Genomic DNA, 23,370 nt, shown 5'->3' on the forward strand with positions numbered 1-23,370 from the left:
ATTTTGTTGATAAAATTGTTGGGCAAGCTCTTAATACTATCAAAATCTAAAATTTTGCAACCTATAGGGCTTACTTATAAGAAATCTCTTGCGAGAACCACTGTTCTCTTGTCTACTGTCGGTGATGTTGTGCCCCTGCCTCTGACTGTTCTCTTGTCTACTGTCGGTGATGTTGTGCCCCTGCCTCTGACTGTTCTCTTGTCTACTGTCGGTGATGTTGTGCCCCTGCCTCTGACTGTTCTCTTGTCTACTGTCAGTGATGTTGTGCCCCTGCCTCTGACTGTTCTCTTGTCTACTGTCGGTGATGTTGTGCCCCTGCCTCTGACCGTTCTCTTGTCTACTGTCGGTGATGTTGTGCCCCTGCCTCTGACTGTTCTCTTGTCTACTGTCGGTGATGTTTTGCCCCTGCCTCTGACTGTTCTTTGACGCGGAAGAAGACGTTTTCTAACGGTTTGATGTCCGGACCGAAAGATTCTTTACCTCAGACGGTTTCTGGTGGACTGGTCACTAGCATTTGTTCCTGTAGCTGTCCTCAGTTAACGTCCAATATGTCTGTTCCTGTAGCTGTCCTCAGTTAACGTCCAATATGTCTGTTCCTGTAGCTGTCCTCAGTTACCGTCCAATATGTCTGTTCCCGTAGCAACCCTCAGTTACCGTCCAATACGTCTGTTCCTGTAGCTGTCTTCAGTTAACGTCCAATATGTTTGTTCCTGTAGTTGTCCTCAGTTACCGTCCAATATGTCTGTTTCTGTAGCTGTCCTCAGTTACCGTCCAATATGTCTGTTCCTGTAGTTGTCCTCAGTTACCGTCCAATATGTCTGTTCCTGTAGCTGCCCTCAGTTACCGTCCAATATGTCTGTTCCTGTAGCTGCCCTCAGTTACCGTCCAATATGTCTGTTCCTGTAGCTGCCCTCAGTTACCGTCCAATATGTCTGTTCCTGTAGCTGTCTTCAGTTAACGTCCAATATGTCTGTTCCTGTAGCTGCCCTCAGTTACCGTCCAATATGTCTGTTCCTGTAGCTGCCCTCAGTTACCGTCCAATATGTCTGTTCCTGTAGCTGCCCTCAGTTACCGTCCAATATGTCTGTTCCTGTAGCTGCCCTCAGTTACCGTCCAATATGTCTGTTCCTGTAGTTGTCCTCAGTTACCGTCCAATATGTCTGTTCCTGTAGCTGCCCTCAGTTACCGTCCAATATGTCTGTTCCTGTAGCTGCCCTCAGTTACCGTCCAATATGTCTGTTCCTGTAGCTGCCCTCAGTTACCGTCCAATATGTCTGTTCCTGTAGTTGTCCTCAGTTACCGTCCAATATGTCTGTTCCTGTAGCTGCCCTCAGTTACCGTCCAATATGTCTGTTCCTGTAGCTGCCCTCAGTTACCGTCCAATATGTCTGTTCCTGTAGTTGTCCTCAGTTACCGTCCAATATGTCTGTTCCTGTAGCTGCCCTCAGTTAACGTCCAATATGTCTGTTCCTGTAGTTGTCCTCAGTTACCGTCCAATATGACTGTTCAAGTGAGGTACCAGTCATCCCTTACTGTTGTCATATGCTGGCGTCCTGACCTTTGTCTCTCGCGTACTGTCTGGGTTCTTTGGAATCGGTGGCGCAGTCAGCAGATGACGGATGGGCTAACATTTAACCTTCGAGCAGCTTCCGCTGTGAAACGCCCCTCTTTTAGCCATCCAGTAGCTCTCGATCAACCTCGTGTCGACGTTGCGACACACTGAACAAGCTGATGAAGTTCACAACGACCTGCTTTTTAAAGCCAAATTTGACACATAAATTGCTTCTGGATCATGCTTCGTGAGGACAAGTGACCTTTTTGCGGCAGTTACGAGAGAGATCATGACCAAAATCTCCGTGAAATTCTAAGTGTGAATTGCGAATTGAACTTTGAGAAATCCATTATGCCTCAAATTCTTTTGTTCTGGTCATCACGTGACTTGAGTAGGTGTAGTCTCCCATTTTAGTACATCAGCCGTCGTCCCAAGACCAAGTCTTTAATGAGACTCTTTGTAACGCACCTTTTCCAGGCTAGATATCCTGTCAAAATTCACGATCTGATCATTATTATCCTGTCTAACCCAAGCTGCCTGTTAGGCGATCCCAGAAGTATCTGCTGGGCATACAGAGGCAATTTTGAACAAACTCACTTGCCGAAGGTGAGACTACATGTACTAAACGTTCTTCTGTGTGGGACAGGTTTGAAGTCCTACAAACACTCAGGAATCAAGCTGTCACAAATTCTCATCCAGCCAAGGATTCTACACGCCCAACGTTGCCTACTTCAACTGATTGTGGCCTGAGTACACCAGAGCGAGAGAGAGAGATTATGGAAATGTATTCACATAAGTACAATTAATGCATGGTACACAGAATCGACCTTAACGAACAGAATGAATATTTCGAATCAGCAGACTGACAATATCTGAAAGAAGTCATTCAGTTCGCTTGCTACTGTGTACATCCTATCCGCACCATTCCGTCGATTTAAATCCTTAAATCAGGTTGTAACACACTATCAGTAACTTAGAGCTGTATATGTGAGTCACAACAACAAAACACATTATATAACTAATATTCTTTATTCCACAGAGAGTTGAATATATGAAACTATAAACGTAGACACCAAAGACACTATAGGTTGAAGACATGGCGCGGTAGGTACTTCCCAGTAATACTGATTCATACAGCTGATACACGTCTTGTGTATCAGCTAGCTCATTTTGTATCATACATGTTAGTCGTGTTGCCTAATGTTTCCATCAAGCACCAATATACACCAATTATGTTATATCTGACGGCTGTCTGTCAATACTCGAGAAAGTTCAGACAATCACCTGACCGACCTCATGAGCATCGATCTACACATTATCATGCATCATGTAGTTTGAACCAGGTTCTCGAGCCTAAGCACCTGATATTTCACATCTTGAGACCTCTATTCCATCCCGGAATCCCCGGGTTGTCGTTCTGTAACGTTATGTAGCCATTACCTTCCTACTAGGATGCGTTCGACCCGTGAAGATCCAGATTAGCACTGATCTTCAGTAACTCATGCTTGTAAGAAGCGACTAACGAGATCGGGTGGACAGGTTGTTGGTTGATACGCGTCATTATATCCCAATTGTGTAGATCGATGCTCATGATGCTGATCACAGGATTATCCAGACTGAGGTCAAATTGCTGAGTGCGGAAACTAAACTCACTCACTCACTCACTCACTCACTCACTCATCGTCCTACTCTCGAGGCACAATAAGAAGAAACACCCTATTGTCGTGGTGCTGAACTGGAAAGACACTATGAACATGACGCTACTTGACGTTTTCTGGAGACTATGGTGACCTTTGAGTTCCTTGTGCCATGTTCTAGTTTCCAAGAAGGCTTGGTAATCATCAGTGACTAAGGTATATCGTATATTTCAGATACAATGCATTCTTTTGTGTCCAGATTGATGGGGAAACGTTGTTTTTCCGTGCACTCCTTTGACTTTTATGTCCCTTATATCTTTATAAACTCGCAGTGTAACCATATTTCAGATTTTATTGCCTATAGCCATACTTCAGGTAGTGTCAGATTGTGTTTCAACACAAAAGTTGTCATGTATCAAGGCACTTTAAGGGCAGTGTTTGCCAGTTAATCCGAGCATTTGTCACTTTCTGTCCCCTTGCAACCATTGCCGAGAGTAAAGTGCAGACTAATGCTTAGTCTCTGAATATGTATAATTTTGATAGTAACAAACACATTTTAAATGTAAAAGAGGATCAGGGAGACTAGAGCCTGAACCTGAGGAAATGTCGACTTGCTTCATTTAAGGCTGTCACATTGTCTGAAAGGCACGGTAGTAGGCAAAAATGTGGTTCGGGGACTGTGAGACAGACTAAGGTAAATATTGCATCACTCGGGTTCATCACTCGACTTTGGAGCGTGAGGTTACCTCCCTTGAAGATTGACTCGTTGCTACTGTCAAGGAACAGTCAAAGCTGTTCATCAGAGTGAGAAGTTACCTCCCCTGAATAATCTATTGCCGTCTACTCAAGAAAGATTATATCACCACATCTGTATAATCAACGTCATTCATCATTAGAAGATTATTTACCTCCACTGGAAATCAGCGTCACACTACACGTGAAGGTCCGGGGTAAGAGGCCAGGCGACTAACAGGATCGGGTGGTCAGACTTGTTGACGTGGTTGACACATGTCATCAGTTCCCAGTTGCGCAGATCGATGCTCATGCTGTTGATCAATGGACTGTCTGGTCCAGACTCGATTATTTACATACCTCCGTCATATAGCTTGAATATTGCCGCGTGCGGCGTATATACACGCACTCACTCACCCAATGTCACTCATCTTCAGATTGAGAAATTGTTACCTCCCCTGAATCGTGTTGTTGTGGAAATCGCCTGTACGTGGCGAATCCTGTTTCCTGTTGCTTAAGGCAAATGTATTTAATTTCTGTTCTAAGACTTGGCAAAATCAGCCACACAAACGGTAAGATGGCAGCTTTAGACAGAAGGAAAAGTACTAAAACGCTCTCTGTCACATAAAAACCACCAACATCAAGTCTCTCTGGTGGAATAATTTTCCAGATCTGAAAAGGAGCCGAACATACTATAGTAACGACACACGGAATTATGAAACAGCGACGAGGTTCAAGGACGTCATCATCAGAATCTTCAATCAGTTGTGTCGTCATATTCACATACGACCCGGGAAGAGATAGTGCCCATGGTTTATAGACCATGTATATGAAAGTACCGACCATAAACAGCAGCGGCAACAGGCAGCATATTACTTTCAAAAGGATATCCGATTCTAATCTTAGTATAAACGAACACTGCCATGTTTCGTTGACATAATCGCGCAATCCTAAAGCTATACTGGGTGTGACAATTAGGAACATGGCCGCCCAGGGGACAAGGGTCAAGGTCAAGTACAGAAGGATTCTACCGCATTGCGTTAACCTTGGCAAGCGGGGTCGACACAAACGCACACAGAAATCTACATTCAGTGCTACAAGGTACCATAAGTTGACAAATTGCATACCGAAGTACACAAAAGCCATGAGTACTATCAGGAAGGTACAATCATATCTATTTCCTCGGTAATACTGAACTCCACAGAGGCATAAAGTAACTCCGGCCAGAATGTCACACACCGCTGTTCCAACTATGAACCAAAACCGAAGGCGTTGACGAAGTCTCTTGGAGGCAATGATGATGACACACAATCCGATGTTACCAATGAAGACGAAAGCCATCAGTATGAAAATTATCGGCCCAATGGCATCCATTGTGCTGTTGTCTTCTCTCTGTACTGGATGTAGCCTCGGAGGAAGGGTTCCTCTGGTTAAAGTGACTGAAATATGACATAGTGGAACGTTATTAAGAATGTCGTGAATGAATTTACTTTTACACCGCTTTCAGCAATATTCCACCAATAGCGCGGCTTCACACATTGGACCCGTGAAGGTCCCGGGGTAGAATAGGCCTTCAGCAAACCATGCTTGCCATAAAAGGCGACTATGCTTGTCGTAAGAGGCAACTAACGGGATCGAGTGGTCAGGCTCGCTGACTTGGTTAACACATGTCATCGGTTCCCAGTTGCGCAGATCGATGCTCATTCTGTTGACCACTGGATTGTCTGGTCCAGACTCGATTATTTACAGACCGCCGCCATATAGCTGGAATATTGCTGAGTGCGGCGTAAAACTAAACTCACTCACTCACACCTTCACACATTGTGATCATGAGGGTAATCGAACCCTTCTCTTTACCTTGAAGAACGAACAACTCAACCACTGTGTTACACTCGATGCCTTGCAATTTGTACAACAGCACTGGGAGGCGTGTATGACTGTGTTGGATGAAACGCCCCTTTCAAAGCATTTCATGTCAGTCTCATGGCGGTGGGGTAGCCAAGTGGTTAAAGCGTTCGCTCGTCAGGTCGAAGATGTGTGAAGCAAATTTCTTGTGTTCTCTGCTGTGATGTTGCTGGAATGTTGCAAAATGAGGCGTAAAAACATACTCACTCATTCATGATAGAGGTCGTATGTATCTAATGATCAAAATTTAATATCGCTGTTTGATAATAGGACCAAATCATCCGTAATTTCGGCCAATGACTGAAAGGTTTAATCATTTCACGAAATGACTTATAAAACCCGATATTGACCTTACCGATGTGCAGTCAGTCTATCGTGATAACATGGAGTCGATTATGACATCAAAAAGGACGGCGGAAGCAGCATTTCAGCTTGTTGCTGCGCATGCCCGATGCTGTGACAGAGTGTGTTTCTCCATCCCCACAGTGACCCCGAGTTCACTGCATGTCATTACATTATTCCGGAACATAATAAACTGGGTTCATGGTGAACCAACACATCCCCAGAGGTATGAAGAGCCAACTGGGATGCTAAAAACGAATGGCAGTCACTTAAGAGGTTCAAAGACTTACAAGTGCTTTAAGACCGAATCGAAGTGTAATTGTGTCTTCACTCACAATTACAGCAAACCATGCTGTGATTACTTCTAACAGATAGATTCAGATTTCATGAATCATACAACCATTTTTTAACCATTTATATGAGTAAATGAAATTTTTGTTAGAATCTAAACACACGCGAAACATGTTTAGGAATGTGCTTAAATACTGACTGAAGCAATCAGTTGGTGTCTCCTTGATAAACACTTTTATGATCGAGCCATTCCAAATCATCTCCTGTCTAAAGACAACATTGCCTTTAATGCAAACACGTTCAGATCTTTAACGTGCCATAACATGTACAGTTTACCACTAAAGAATTTAAACAAACTATATACAGGGACCCAGAATCTGGATTAGATTTGCATTAAAGGCATGTCACATCACACTTCTCAAAAAGCAAATATTTCATTTCTCTAAATAATACGAACTAACAGATTGTAATGTCAGATAAAAAAAACAACGTTGCATTATTTCAAGCGAACTCCATAGACCTAATATATGTCCTTTATGACCGCTATATACGAATATCTTTACACACAATTTGTGATTGAAACCAGTTCGAGGTATGGGGCAATTGTTCACGTTCCATATATGGCAAGTGTTCTCTGTTTGGAAGCTGTTGGCCTAGAGGTTTCAATTATCGATTTCAGGCAAGTCGTAAGGGATAATAAGTCTTTTATTGCATCGATAGGGAGCTAAAGAGTACATGTGACACAGTATATATACAGTGGGAAATAATATTGTCGAAAATGTGTGATAGTGTGCCTTCAAGGATTTACACCTCCTCACACACAGGTACACACGCACGTACACACACACACGTACGCACGTATATCTCACCTCAGATCTGCGAGTCGGAATTTACCGTCCCTGGATGCTTCCATTGTGGTTACTGTATGTTCATTGACGTATAAGTAGTGTGATTCTATGCATCTCAATGCGTAATCAATACGCACACGCACACGCACACGCACACGCACACGTACACACAGACATACAGAAAATTCACGCATATCAAGAATGTCAGTGCACTTCATTATTCATCTAAATTCTACCCCGCAATCTGTGAAGCGCGTCCTATGCACAGCCCAGATTGACTGAAGTTTTGTTGGTGCGACACAATATTCCTTTCAAGATGTTTTGGAACGTACACCAGACTCAGATTTACTGCCATCCAGTGCATAACATTTATAACTGGCATAATCAAAGGTATATGGATGGGTAACTTCTTGTCTTCTGGGGCGACGTGAAGGTGCAGATTTTAACACTATATATCAGGCAAGTGACAGATTCTACTTCAGGTCCAGGCTCGGTTATTAAACAACAAGCCAACCAACCCTCTTCATTGTATGTAAATAAGTTGCTGAACCATATATCGGGCCTCACTTTGTACCTGTTTACATGCCTCTCACAGAAATACATGCACACGAGCAAACGAAAGCACACCCAAAATCTCACCAGACTTGACAAGAACGTGTCCATGGTCCTGAGACTACATGCATACAACATAAACATCACATTCTCACCAATACTGTTCACATTCCTCCGAGAGGATCCTACTCCAGAATCGGAGAATACAGACTTGACAAGAACGTGTCCATGATCCAAAGACTACATGCATACCACATAAACATCAAAATCTCACCAATGCTGTTGACAGTCCACAGACGGGATCTTGCACTTCATGTACAAGCAGCTGATAATTGAACATTATTTACAAGGCAGCTATTCTCCATAATGACTCATTCATTCTTGTGATTGTTCCAAAGGTCAAGTAAGTTATAGTGTATTCCGGATATTTGTTGTTACATATGATAAGCTGACATCAATTCAGCTGCTCTCATACCTTCTTAGCTAAGTAGGTTACAACGTGATTGATCAGTTCATGTATCTGCGTCAGTTGTTCCTAAAATCAATCAAACCCTGGTGCTTAACACATACTGACACCCCCCTCCCCCACCAAACGCCACAACCCAACTCTGGTTTTTACATAGAATAGAAGACATAAACATGAACGCTTACTTTTATGAAATTTCTTTTTTTTTTTAAACTTTCGGTTTTTCCCTTTTTTCTGTATGCTTTACGTGGTTGTTTTGGGTTCTTTTTCAAAATGGCTGCCTTTGAAACCACGTTAATATTTATACTCGATTATATATTGAGTAATTCGGGAGGCATCACTGAAGGGAGCAAACGTGTGTTTCTGCTTCCCTGGTCCATTTATTACTAGAGAGAAGATGTTTTCGACAAAGTGGGTGCGCCATTTTTTCGAGCTTGACTTTTAGTTAGATGTCCTAAATAGCGTTCCTATCCCTATGATAAACAGAAATCTTGGAAATGTCACTCTAAAACATCACGAAACCTCTAAGCATTTTCCACACGTACAAATATATTTGAGTGACAAACCCCTTTCCATTCTTGAAAACCAATTTTACCTTATCCTTGGCAAAAAGAAATTTCTGACTTTGTGTCACGGAGAGACAGTGTATTTATTAAACCGGAGACAGAATACATATTTGATGGAATGGGCTAGATCTAGACAAGAAGACAATGAAGTAATGGGGGTTTTCACATTTATTTTGTTGGTGCACACACCTTTGAATCCGAAAACTCTCCCACGGAACAATTTCACTCTCTGAGGCTCTGTTACTTTTGTATTTGTATTTCTTTGTTCATGTGGTCGACAATCAGATCATGTCCCTCAATAAAATCGAAGATCCGACGTCAAGGCTGGAATAACCTAAAGTAAGGCCGCATGAAAACAATGAAATGTTTCTCGGGCTCATGTTTTTCAAAAGTGACTTTTTAAAGAATTTTTCATAGAAAAAACGTGACGAGGGAGGGACACATTTTTTTTCACTCAGCTTGGAAAGGTTAGAACGTGTTCATAAGTTGAAGATTCAGTCACGCTCCTTCTTACAGACACTCATTGTTCTGGTGGACAAATGGATGATTGAGACGCGGCAAAGTCAAATTTATGTATTTCAAATGGCGATAAAATATCGTTATGCGCACAAATAAAAGAGACGCGCCGATGCCCGAGAAACATTTCACTTGGACGAGTGGACGAGTGGCCCTTTTCTTTGTGCAGAATTGCATCCCCCAGGTGTACCAGAAACCTACGACAGGGGTTCGAATCCAAGAATCGCATTAATTATGTTTCTGGGCTTGTCATCACCATACACATCTCAGACCTACTTCACGTGGAGCTTTCCTTCAGTAGCCTAATGGTTCAAGCGTTCGCTCGTCACGCCGAAGTTGGTTGGTTTGCTGTTTAACGCCTCTCTCAGCAAAATTACAGATGCATAATGACGGCCTATAAATAATCGAATCTGGACCAGACAGTGATTAACATCATGAACATCGATCTACTCAACTGGGATACGGTTGACATGTTTCAACCAAATCAACGAGTCTGACCATCTGAACCCGATAGTCCCCCAAACGACAACCATGGGTTGCTGAAGATTAGATCTAACATGGATCTTCATGGGTCTCAGGCAGAAGACCCAGGTTCGATTCCCCACATGGGTACGACCTATGACGCCCATTTTTGGTATCATCCGTCTTCATCCTGCCTCAATATTGCTAAAAGCGGCGTAAAACTAAACTCGCTCACTTTTCCTTCGTCATCATGCTGCCACGCCCAATCCCAGTTACTGTGGCATCAAGACAGACACGTCCGCTAATTGTACACACCGCAGATCATTGCTATAATGTTGAAACCGGTGTTAGCTGATTGTGGCACTCCCGGAAATATCATAGGTCAGCGGCACTCGCCAAGCAGCGCCACACCAGTCGCTATGGCTGTAATGACATAATAGACTTGTATACGTGCAGATATTATCTGTGACAGGTCCGAATGAAAAACAATAACATTATGCAAGTTAACTTTAGTGAAATGTAATTCCTTTCAAAACCAACACTTTGGCTATGACACCACACGAAATAAACACAATGGAAAATATTTCGAATTCTGTGCATGTCAAGAGTTGTGTTTATGAAGCTCATATACCCTATTAGTGAACATGTAAACCAGTGATTATGTAATATCACTGAGTGAATCACACATTATACATAGTCACTAGCAATTTCAGGGAGTACACGCAACCCCTGCTTCTACACAATCACCGTATCATATATATATATAATTTTTTCCCTTAATTTCTCTTCATCATCTACTTCCTCCTTGACTTCATCATTTGCATTTTTCAATCTTGTAAATCCAATGTCCTCTACTTTTTAATGGTATATATACTCTACTTCCTCGGCAAGGTTAAAGGCCAGTTATATTTCAGCCGCATTCAGCTATATTGCAAACCTGTGAGGAGAGCTCATGTGCAACTGAGTTCGAGGTAATGACGAATCTGTGATAATGTGGACCATTATCCTTCATCTGAATCCAGTCAACAGTTGTGATTATGTGGAACTGACCCTTTCCTTTTCAGAAATGTCTTCCTGGGGGTTTCAAAAACATTCAGTGCAGGTTACTGTGACCTCGATCAAAATCATTTTGATAGCTATGGCAAATGGTTATTTATAACTTAATAAAACTTTTGGAAGTGACGAAACTTGATCCGAATGCTAGAGACTCATCACAAGTGTTATACACAAACGTGCTGTTAGTAATGGAATCATAGACTGCAGTAGTTGGTCTAATAGACGTTGCGCCGAAAGCTTGAAGAATAGCTTGGTCGCTAATAAAGACCATGTCGTTATTAGGTATGAATATCGAGGCGTGTTTTGGAGGAAATACGGCAAGTGGTGAGTATAGGTTAGTATTCATCACAGTTTAGAATCACAGTGTTACCTCAACGACATTGGATACCAACCAAAGCGGATTATATCTACGAAACTAAATAGATTGATTGTTGTTCTTAGCTTATCTTAGCGCAGCGCATTAGACTGAGAGTATGGCTGTTAGTCAGTATGTACCCGTGGTGGAAATCAGCCACGACATTCGGCGTCATGAGCTGAAGCTTAAAGCATTCGTCTACAATGACCGTGGACATGAGAAATGGCCTATGCATATTACACTCGCATGGGGAACGAGCCATGTGTCTTTGGCGTGTTCATTTAACAAAGGTGACCACTTGGGTTCGAATCACTGTTTGGACAATATTTTTTTAAACAAAATTTATCTTTTGTATTTGTATGTTGTTGGGTTATGATTAACACGTGTTTCAAATTGAACGAAATCGGCGAGGAAATTAACATTCTAGAATATTCCTCAGAGTTACACCCATTACATTATTGTCTGTAATGACTGTAGCAATAGAAATTTCTACAATATTCATCTCCTCACCAGTTCCCTCGTGTGTGCATTTGACACATAAAGGATGAGGACTATTTTTATGTATATACAACTATATTGGCGACGTTTCGACATAGATTTGATTGACAACGACGATAGAATCTATGTGGAAACGTCGCCAATACAGAAAAAAGTTGTACATGTACATAAAAAACAGTCCTCATCGTTCATCTACCCAACTTCTTCACTGCCAGTCTTTGGACATATAGTTATTTACCCAGCCGCTCTTTGGTTCTGGCCCTGGCCACTATATTGGATGTCCCGAGAAGTTACAGATAGTTTATATGTAAAACCCTTCAACAAGCAGATAGTTGAAGACACCATATTGGCCTGACATACTGGGTGTGGCAATAACTCAAAAACTGACAATGCTTGTATCAAAATACTCAGTAATATTTTATTCTTCAATAACTGTACACATCTCACCATGCAGGTGTCAACAACTTGACAAATACATATATTTCATTCTTTAAGTACCTCATCCAAAAACTTTCATACCTTCATTTTTTTACAGAGAATGTCTGTCAAACGTTGCCACAATATACGTACTGAGTAACTACAAGAAACTATTGCTCAGCAACAGCCTGTCTAACGAGAGACGATACAGATGACGTCACCGCTAACAATGGGGATTCTGTTTGAGAAAAAAACATTTAAACAATCAAAAACTTTCACATCCGAAAATTCAATCAGTTGTGTATAGTTAATATATACGTTTTTATCAATAATTTGGACCGAAGTATTACCATGCTATTTGTTGTTGTTTTCTTTATGCAAGAAAATGAACAACCAGGTTGTTGTGAAGTTGGGAGCTATAACAAAGGTGAGCAAAGAGATAAAACTAGTTTCCCTGTTTGACATTCGTCACCACTCGCTCCTTTCGGTAAACAGCAAGAATACAATCGTCACCACTCGCCCGTCTCCGTAAATTAGTATTCTTTTTGCCATTGAACAAGGTAACGAATGCCTATTTGGAATGAAGCAATTGAAGCAATGTCCACAATTACCCAGCATGATATCTCCATACTTGGAGATAATTACTTTTGGTCCGTTCTAAATGTTGAGCCCTATTCCGCTGAAGCTATAAATATGCCGATCATCACGTTCACATACTGACAAGGCCATAACAGAGATATTGACACAGTAACGTCCATTCTGAAATGCAGATTGTGGTGGCGAATGGACATATAATCAGTCTCATTAAGACAAGATGTTCACTCCGATACCCAAATGAGTGAAGGGTATTGCGACGGTTGTCGAGTCACTATTTCGTTGCTTTGAATAATAATTATTCATGTATTATTTCGTCTGTGGAGCAATGCCAGTATACCAAAAGAGGCGAATATATGTTCTGGGTAGGTACTTTTCTGTTGATAGGAAAATTAATGAAGATGAACTGTTTCATAAATCTGACATGTGATTGGTTAAACAAGACACACATAATGGATTTGGGTCAAAGGTCGCTCAGGAGTCGTTTGTCACCTTCTGTGATGGTGTCCGCCTATCTCGACACTGAAAGGAATTGTTTAGACTTGCACACGTCGCACACAGATCTGGGTCCTTAGTGTCCGGTTATCTAGAATTGCCTCTTCGAAGGATAGAATTGCTGAATGCCATCCGTGGGCTCTGCATTCAGTACAACCTTGGGCCAAGGCTCAGGCATCCTACTAATTAATATTGCTAGAACATTGCTAAAAGCGATGTACAACTATACTCACTCACTTACTCCACGTGTACATATGAGTATTGCTCACGCATTACAATTCGTTGTTCAGGCGTTATGGAAAATCCCATCCCAAAAATGGCCAATCCAGGCTTCCGGTTGTTGGGTATATTGATCCTCACCTGTTAAATGAGCATATTGCTCAGAGGGACCACGGACGCCATTCACCAAAGAAAACTTAACGATTGACGAAAATGCATAATGCCACTATTTGGCATAAGCAGACTTACAAATTCGACAGGCACTACTTGGACAACAGGCATATATCTGAGCAAACTCTTGTGTCGATGGTATTTTAAATAAAGTCAATAAATGGCTCTTCAACAGGATTGCCTTTGATCTTGGACTAAGAAGCGCTTCCAGCAGATTCATCCCACACTCGTTGGCACCACAGTTAGCATCAGTGCTGACTGATCTGGACACAATCGATTAGACATTTCATGTGATAGAGACACACTGATAGTTCCTTTATAACAGCCCATATAAAGCAGCTTTAATGTTTCAGATTTACTTCCAACTCCGTCTATTACTAACATAATCACTGCATTGATAAACACAAGTGTAGGACAAAAAGAGTATATACCTACTGACCTACTTGAGGGTGTCCGCCAAAGTAGAGCCAACTGACAACGAGGCTGTGTAGTAAATGGGGGGGGGGTCTTACTCCAATTTCACTAATTTGTTTCCATCAAAACTGAATAAATTATGCTCACAGTGAACATTTATTCCAATATTCTTTAGCAATATTCACAGTCGGTCAGCGGACGGACGTGTGAGCATGATCATTATCTGAGGCTGTGTTTAGTGATAAATTCCACCTGCCAATTTATGTACACCTGTGTTGAATGTTTTGGCCTCTCATACCGTCTTCTTAGCAGTGGTTAGGATGGGCGAGTTTGTGGGCAGTAAGTCGTTGAACATATACATACAGAAATTATTAATTAAAAAATATACAGTGCTCCAAAGTATTTACAAACACATCGTCAAATTGTTGGAGAAATCGTGTATGTGTCAGAGGGAGAGGTAAAGAACGTCGTTTTGAGGAAAAGGAGAAAATTCTGAAAACTTCATGGTGCCAACCTGATGGAAGTGTGGTATAACAATGTTGACTCTTGGAGAGACCCTTCATCAAATAAAACGAAGGTAAATACAACAGAGCTATCATGAAATACAAATACTGTCGATTGGGTTGTACGTTTCAGTGAATCCTAACCCTGTGTGTCGGCATTTGGTTCCATTGTTGATAAGTACACACCGCACTACAAATACCACCATCCTGCTAATTAACCCTTTTCAAGATGGCACCGGTAAAATTCGATAGGGTGCGCACTATAATCAGGAAGACAGTTACTGCTGATCATTCACCGACATGAGATTGTTACAACAGGGTCGTCGTTATGAGTTGTCTGGTCATCTGCAAATCGCCTGTAGGTGGCGTGTCCGTTGCCCTCGCCTGAAGCTTGTCTCGTGCAGCACATGCATGTGAAACTGGTCCTCACTTCCGCTCTAATGTCAGGTATGGTAAGCCACGATACTGGCACCAACATCGCCTTGGAAACGCGTATTATCAGAAGCGCAATCCATAACATTAGTCCACGCTCATAGTTGTTCCATACACCTGGAGTCAGATGAAATATACTCAAGGGCAGATGTAACGCAACTGTTAGTATTCCGGGAATAATGAAACACATGGGGTGTTCTACTGTACTGCTGAGAGTCTCCGTAGGAGAGTCTCGGATACCAATGAAATTGGCTGCCATATTGGATTCACCTAGTTTCATTTTTTGAGTAACATGAGCAACGACCATGACAATTGACGTGAGTATTATTATTGCAGCTGGGACGAAGAAACCTAACGTTGTCATGGTTGCAAAGGGACTGTAAGGAATGATTGGAGGACAGAAATCGGGTCGCCACATTTCGCGAACATTCGGGTGTATTCGGAAGGAGTAGATCGGAATGACCACAGCGCACATTGCAGCCCACGGGAGTATCAAGAGTACAACGTAGAGAAGAGTCTTGACGGGAGACGATAACCCTGTTGTGTTGATGTTAAACAGTCGCATGATGTAGTCAATGTTGAGCAGGACGATATACCACGTGGCCACAAACTCCTGGGAGTGATTCATGAACACGAACATAACCAACTGAGTGACACAGCCATGCACCCAGTCATTCCTGATATACCTGTCGGCGATGAGGGATGCCCCGAACAAGCCTAGGAGAAGGTCTGAGGCGGACAGACAGCAAATGGCGAGATTTCGTAGACGACATCGAAGCTTTGATGACCACAATATGGAAGCGATGAGAGAAAGGTTAGTAACGATAATAGCAATGATTATGACAATCAGAACACGACCTCCAACCAGCTGCAGAGATAAAACCCGGTCTTTATCAAATGCCATCTTGAAAGGTAGTTCCCATATATCCGGCGGTTAAATCTGAAAAGCAAACATTATGAAAACGATGTTCATTAAATCTACGTAATATAGATTCAGAAGATGACCTAATAGTCTGATTAATGTCTTCATTTTCATGATGAATCTTTTAATTTAGAACTGCAACATCGTTTAATTACCTTAATAAAGATTTCTAAACCACAATGGTTCAACTGACCTGTTCGTGTAATCGGTGTTTATTTAAACTCGACACGTGAACATGATTGATGGTTGTGCTACATGAGGCAATAACACTCCTTCATCAACCTGGGAAATATCGATGTAAAAAGTGCAATAAATCATTTAGAAGATTGCAAGAGAGTAATTTGATGACAAAAACCGAATATATTTGATCTCAAAGGAAAGTAAAAACTCTCAAAAATGTTCAACCAACAAAGCGACAAATAAATACACACAAAAACGAAAAGTCTCCTGTGGATAAAAACCAAGGAATAACAGCATGGGAAGCGCAAATCACAAATTACAAATCACAAATGACTCTACACCAAAGACCATGATATCGTTCATAGATCGATAACTACATTTCACAGTGACGGTATTTCGACGAAACCAAGCATATGTGGCCAGTCGTGACAATATATGAGAATTTCACCTCCTCTACACTCCACTTTCCTTGATTACTCGCGTGGCTGGGTTCCTGTCAGTGTCGTTAGACACAGAGTCTGACCTAAGGACGCTGATGTTGGCGTCGGATGTTAAATGCCACACAGAAGAGAGAAAGGTTGCAAGCGCATGAATTTGACACACTGTCCATAATGGTGTCTGCAGGTTCAATAGATTTATTTATGTCGTACTTGAATGAGTATGGTTTTACGACGCCTTTGGCAGTATCATGGCGGTAGACACTAGAAATGGGCTTCACGAATTGTACCCATATGGGGAATCGAACCCTGGTCTTGGTCGTGACGGGCGAACGATTTGACCACCAGGCTAACCCAGCGCCCGAGTGAATTCGGAACAGCTCTACAGTTCAGCTCAAGGTATGTCGATTTGTTGAGGGAGGAGACCGCGGTAGTGAGTGAGTGAGTAAAATGCCACAAACACTGTCGGGAACACTCCAATCTGGGTGTGGCATCTGACTGTACCGTGGCTGAGAATAATTATAATGACTGAGTGAGTGAGTTTAGTTTTACCCCGAAGTATTCCAGCTATATGGCGGCGGTCTGTTAATAAACGAGTCTGGACCACACAGTTCAGTGATGAACAACATGAGCATAGAGCTGCGCAACTGGGAACCGATGACATGTGTCAACCAATTCAGTGAGCCTGATCACCCGATCCCGTTAGTCGCCTCTTACGACAGGCAGAGTCGCCTTTTATGTCAAGCATGGGTTGCTGAAGGACTACTCTACCCCGGACCTTTACGGGTCAGTTATAATGAATTAAGGAGGGCAGTCATGGATAATGTCCATGTCATTTAAGAAAAGTAAATCTTCGTCTAAATTGTCGTCAGTACTTCACAGGTTTGTATCCACTTAGGAGATAATCCTATTGTGTTTACATTTTGGAAGTTATTATAGTTGGTTGAACGCTTCTAAATGTCATTCAAAACCGAAAGCGTTAGCGTGAGGTTTTAAATGGAACATTTAGCAGCGTGGCCAAGACTACGACGATTAGAGACCAGTCAAAAGACTGTAATGCACACAGGGTTACGCAACAGAGAGAAAATGACCAGTCTTCCAAGACTCCAATAAGACTGGCCATTTTATTTCTGTTGCTCAAGTCTATTTGCGCTCCAGTTTGTCTGTGCCTTACCGAACCCTTGCATCGGATTAAACACCATAGACACCCGACTCTGATGTGTTTATAGGTGTATATATATCAGAGTTGGGCGCCTATGGGAGTAACGTAGACACTAGATATTACACAGGAAATAAAGCATAGCGAAAACATACACAATAAGTTGTTGAAATACCGTTTGAGAAAGGAAGGCATGACCTGCACATGGTAAATCCGGAAATTCGTTTGTTCGGACGAATTTGACAGGAATGATACAGTCTGGAGTGAGTGTGTTACACGATTCTTTGCAATACGTGGACAACGTTAACACCACAGGGACTCTGGGCTTAATGCATTGTATTCACGTGAGGAATCGAACGTGGCTTTATAGCGACGAGCGAACGTCTTCATTACCGCTGTCCCGGAATTGTCCCAACTGAAGCGGTTTCACTAAGATACGGCGAATTCATTGGAGACGTTGTATCGCTGCACTGCGAGGATAACGCTCTCAGTGAGTTCTAATAATTCCTGAATGTGTTTTTACGTTACACATACAGAATACATACATACATACATACATACATACATACATACATACATACATACATACATACATACATACATACATACATACATACATACATACATACATACATACATACATACATACATAAGAGTAAGCCTTCAACAACCCATGCTTGTCATAAGAGGCGACTCTGCTTGTCTAACGGGATCGGGTGGTCAGCGTCGCTGACTTGGTTGGCACATGTCATCGGTTCCCATTTGAGCAGATCGATGTTCATGCTGTCATGATCACTGGATTGTCTGGTCCAGACTCTATTATTTACAGATCGCCGCTTTGTAACTTGAATATTGTTCACATACATAGCCGCGAAACCCATCGCCAAAACGCAGCCACTCCTTACCCACTAATACCAACGTATGTTATTCAGTTGAAACAAGCGTCATATAATTCCCCCTTCGATATCCTGTGGCAACTCGTCTCGGATCGACCTCGACACTGCAGTGCTACGTAAGAGGAGTATGGGAACAGAGAAACACGATTACCACTACACGCTGTGATCTCCCGATAAAGAATTCAATTTCCTAAATTGATTAGGCACTGTTAACATAGTCATGGGGACGGTTCTGAGGTGTATTTCTGAAGCATTATGACGTCACACAGACACAGGGGGTCGATCTGGAGCAACTATTCAATAACCATGTGTACACAGGTCATTCACGAGAGAAGACCAATATAGTTCGTGATAAACATTTCCCTTTGACATGTTTGAGGAATGAAGTCTTGAGGAGAGCGAGCTGTTTGGCGAGATTGACTCAGGGCGGATCGTAACACAAACATTGAAGTTTAAAATTGAATATTATCCATCATCATCTGCTGAAGTGAAGAATATGTAAGCTTTGAAAAAGGATGATATTGAAATGAATTTATTGGGGAACAGGGAGATGAGGCTCAGGAACGAATCCTCGTCAAGCCGAAGATTGCCCTCATGGGTACAATGTACGAAGCTCATTTCTGGTGTTCCCCGCTGTGATATTGGTGGGATATTGCTAAAAGCGATGTAAAACTAAATTCAATCACTCCTGGAGCATGCAAGAAATAGATAGATGGTGGTTGTTCGAATCCCAGATCCGGTTGCCATCTGCTTGATCTTGTGTTCTTAGTCAGTCTTAACGCAGAGGTGTATCTATTCGGGATAGTAGACAACTAGTGAGTGAGTGAGTGAGTGAGTGAGTGAGTATGATTATTCAGCACTTTTTGAATTTACAACAATGACGATGATCGGAGGACACCAGAAATGGCTTCACACATTGCACCCATTTGAGAATCGAACTGATGTCTATGAAAAAAACCGAACGCTTTAATCACCAGGCTACCCAACTGTCCGATACAACTGGTTAACACATGTCAGTGCGAGTCTCCCCCAACTGCCCCGCATGAATGGTGGACATACGAATGGCCACTATATAAAATGAAATCACTTCTCAGATATCTATACATCTATCAACATTCGCATGAGTGAGTGAGGCATTACGCCGTTTCACATCAAGGAATTCCATGTTTGGTCACCAGTGCATTTCCACAAACATCGTAGCTACCCAAATGGAGTAGGTGAAGCACTTGAGTACTGTGAAGTAATTTTCAAACTGCCACACTCACATTCTCACACACGCTGTCATACCCAAAATATTAATCTAATCAGTTTTCATACATGTCAGGCTTACGATTGAAAGCTAGTAAAACTGTATTTCTTAGAGTTATTTCTTTTCCCTTGATGCAATCGCACGCTACAAAATATATTCTTTTCCTAGCCACGTTGCTATGGCTGTCTGGCAAGCTTCCTGTACAGAGATATGGGCTTGCTGTGGTAATTAGGTTTTCAGTAAGCTACCTTGCTATGTTTATATATATAAGGGAATTGTTGAACTGAACTATCTCCATAGAACTGAAAAGGTCCAGACGTAGCGAATCCCTCGGAGACATCACATTCCGATCATAACATTTGCAGTCTTTGACTAGATGGGGAGGTGGATAGCCCAATGGTTAATCGTTCGCTCATCACGAGCATCTCGGTTTCGATTCTCCATATGGGTACATTGTGTGAAGCCCGTTTCTGTGTTGAAATATTATTGGAAGCAGCATAAAACAAAACTCACCACTACTGACGGTGGCATTTACATAACAAAAGAGAAACTGAGTGTGGATTTACTTCACTTTTAGCTATAAGAGGGCGGTATGACCAGAAGATCATCCCCGAAGTCTAGTGAACAGAGCTCCACCGAGAGGAAAGTGGGCGGTTCGAGCCGCAGTCTCGTTTCAGTTTCAAGAGATGGTGAAACACGGCAGTTGTTACCGTGCTCTGAGAAGAGACCAAGGTTTCGTTTGGTTTGTTGTTTCACGTCACACTTAGCAATATTCTAGCTATATGACGACGGCATGTAAATACTCCAGTGTGGACCAGGCAATCCAGTGATTAACAGCATAGGGTACGATTATACGTGTCGGAGAGAAGAAAGGCTGACAGAGAAAGGGCACACACAGTTTACTGTGTCTGAATAGGGTATCTCACATGCTAAACTGCTGCTTTGTATTTCTGAGGTCTATCGCATTCAAACAAGACAGACACATATGCTTGATCATGTCCGTCAGATGAAAGTGTAGAAACCGTGGAAACAACGTTAACTCTTCTTCATGTTAACAGAAATGCTTGAAATATTTTCGAGCTGAGTGGTATTTGAGAAAAGAAGCTACTAAATATGTTCCTCTCTATTTTTAACGTTTAGTTTAGTTGAGCTACATGCAGACTGACATTTAGCGTCTGAAAAATGCTAAAATGCAAGAGAAAAGCAAGTTTGGAATAAATGAAATCTCATAACAGTACGCGTTCATGTTTACGTTTTACGTTTAAAAAGTTGACTAAAACTATGTCTCTTTTCTGTTCGGTATGCTAATTTTAAATAGAAGTAGCCCAAATGGAGCCCCAACCAATGCTTAATTTCAAATAGCTGAAGCAATCTAGACTTGAGTAAAACTGAACAGACCGCGTAGACTCATGATATCGGCCATTGGTTTGTCTGGTCCGGACCGGCTTGTGGAAAGAGCCGTTATCAAATATACTTTGACTGTGTTCATTATTGATAAACAAAATTTACCCGGAAAAGTAAAAATTCGCGTAATTGATACCATTAACTTTATCGGCAGTTGAAAGGGGCGGTGTTTGGACAGACTGTAGTACTAGTGGTTAAGCATTCTCCCTACAAGGGCAGAATGTGTGAAGCCCATTTCTGGTGTCCCCCGCCGTCATATCACTGAAATTGCTAAAAGCGATGTACAGTGGAAGCTGTCAAAACCGGCACCTGTCCAATCAGGCAAGTTGTCAACACTGGCATAAAATCTCAGTCCTGTCTGTGGCTTGTGAATTTAGCATCAGCTCTACAATCCGACACATTGTCATAACAGGGTTATTTCTTCTTCCGAATGGATGCCGGTTAAGACAGCTTCCACTGTGAAACTAAACATCACTTCCTATCGGCAAACGAACTCACAGTAATTTATGAGAGTCATGTTCAATTGCCCTTAACCACCAGAACCACGCTTTGACCACCTCGGGTGTAGAGCATTATAACAGCATAAATAACTCTCGTTAAAAAGGCAGCGCCCCAATTGACAATTCATTATACCAGTTCCTATTATCATCAGTCTGGTTAACACGGGATTCTACCAGTGATCAAGGAAGTTTTACAGAGATGAAGCTTCAGAATTTATGAATTAAAGTAATGAATGGTTTGAATACCTTAACATCCAATGGGGACCAATGGACAGCTTCGGCACATCAAAGAGGGTGTTTTTATTGCTTCAGTAAGCAATGTTCGCTCTGTTAATGAGTGAGGTTAACTTTGAACAGAATTTCAGTTCCGCTTGTATAGGGGCGAGGTGTCGAAAGTGTAATGGCGGTGACGAGATTAAGTATCAAGGTTATATAGAGGCATCGATTATGTGGCAATAGGAACGACATATTCACTGAGGTTATTAGACTAAGGCTTAGTCTCTGAATATATATAATGTTGATAGTAACAAAATAATAGCCATTTTAATTGAGAAAGAGTCCCAGGGAGAGCAGAGAATCAGAACCTGAGGAGATCTAGACTTCATTTAACACTGCAGAGAAGACTTGGCAGTAGGCAAAATAATGTAGTTGAGGGATTAGGAGGTTATCGCATGAACGCACGTTCACAAACTCTCCCGTATGATGCGTTCTGTGAAGATGATGAGGCTTTTCATAAATCAATTTCAAGTTCCGACCTTTCATACAGATACGTATGTGAACATCTGCATGAGCATCAACCATTAAAGTGGGATTAGTCATGTGATGTAGTCAGTGCTTTAACTTTCCCTAAATGATATGACATTCGAAAGTTTTCAGTTTCCTTAAATGTGCACTTTAACTTCCAATCTAAACCTTCAGTTCTCTGTTTCATGAAAACAGTCCGTATGGATTATTTTATTGAAAGCCGTGGAATATTTTAGCTGAAAATGATTTAGACAAAGAATATAACTGTATGCAGGAGTGGAAACCTAAGCGCATCGCTCAAACGCAACTAAAGTAATTAAGATTGAAATTCTGTGAACACAAAAACTAAAGATCTATACAGCATACTTATCAAACACAAAATACATACAACATGCGCGTGCATTTACAAACAAGGAAAGTGACACATGGAGATAAAACATACCTTTTCAACGAGACAACCCGGTTTTACCAATTCTGTTTACAACGGAACCACGAAAAATGGCGACTCTGGCTTAATCAATACCTCACGGTGATTCACTCCCCTCAGACTGCAGAGGCGGTTGCTAGGGAAACGGAATATTCCTTCGTTATCCAGGTTCTTGTTACAGAATGTGTGCATGTTTCTTGGTACTCCGCTGTTACCGTTAAACTCTGCGACAGAGGGTCATGGCGAGATCAGATTAGCGACCACTTTTTAACTTTTTAACTAATCGTTTCTTATATTAATTGGAATAAGTCTGAGAAGAACCGAACTTACTTTTTTCGTACTTAAACTAAGTTGTTGAGTGTGTTGGAAAACAGCATTACATGGAGTGTGAGTGGCATGTTTTAACACTTTTTGTTCCCGGTCCAATCG

General features: G+C 41.8%; 1 protein-coding gene across 2 annotated transcripts; it reads right to left on the bottom strand.

The window, feature by feature from the left end:
• Nucleotides 1–2,628: 2,628 nt before the first annotated feature.
• LOC137277078 (uncharacterized) lies at nucleotides 2,629–22,997 on the bottom strand. Of its 2 annotated transcripts, none has more exons than XM_067808739.1 (2): nucleotides 22,957–22,997; nucleotides 2,629–5,360 (listed from the first exon to the last, which is right to left on the bottom strand). In XM_067808739.1, exon 2 carries the CDS (start codon nucleotides 5,293–5,295, stop codon nucleotides 4,345–4,347), a length of 951 nt encoding a protein of 316 aa, XP_067664840.1. In that variant the 5' UTR covers nucleotides 5,296–5,360; nucleotides 22,957–22,997; the 3' UTR covers nucleotides 2,629–4,344. The 2 variants fall into 2 exon arrangements, with proteins under 2 accessions (XP_067664840.1, XP_067664841.1); XM_067808740.1 differs by lacking the exon at nucleotides 22,957–22,997 and adding an exon at nucleotides 8,134–8,160.
• Nucleotides 22,998–23,370: the final 373 nt, after the last annotated feature.

The sequence above is a fragment of the Haliotis asinina genome, chromosome 3 (genome assembly GCF_037392515.1).
Source record: "Haliotis asinina isolate JCU_RB_2024 chromosome 3, JCU_Hal_asi_v2, whole genome shotgun sequence".
Lineage (NCBI taxonomy): Eukaryota > Metazoa > Mollusca > Gastropoda > Lepetellida > Haliotidae > Haliotis > Haliotis asinina.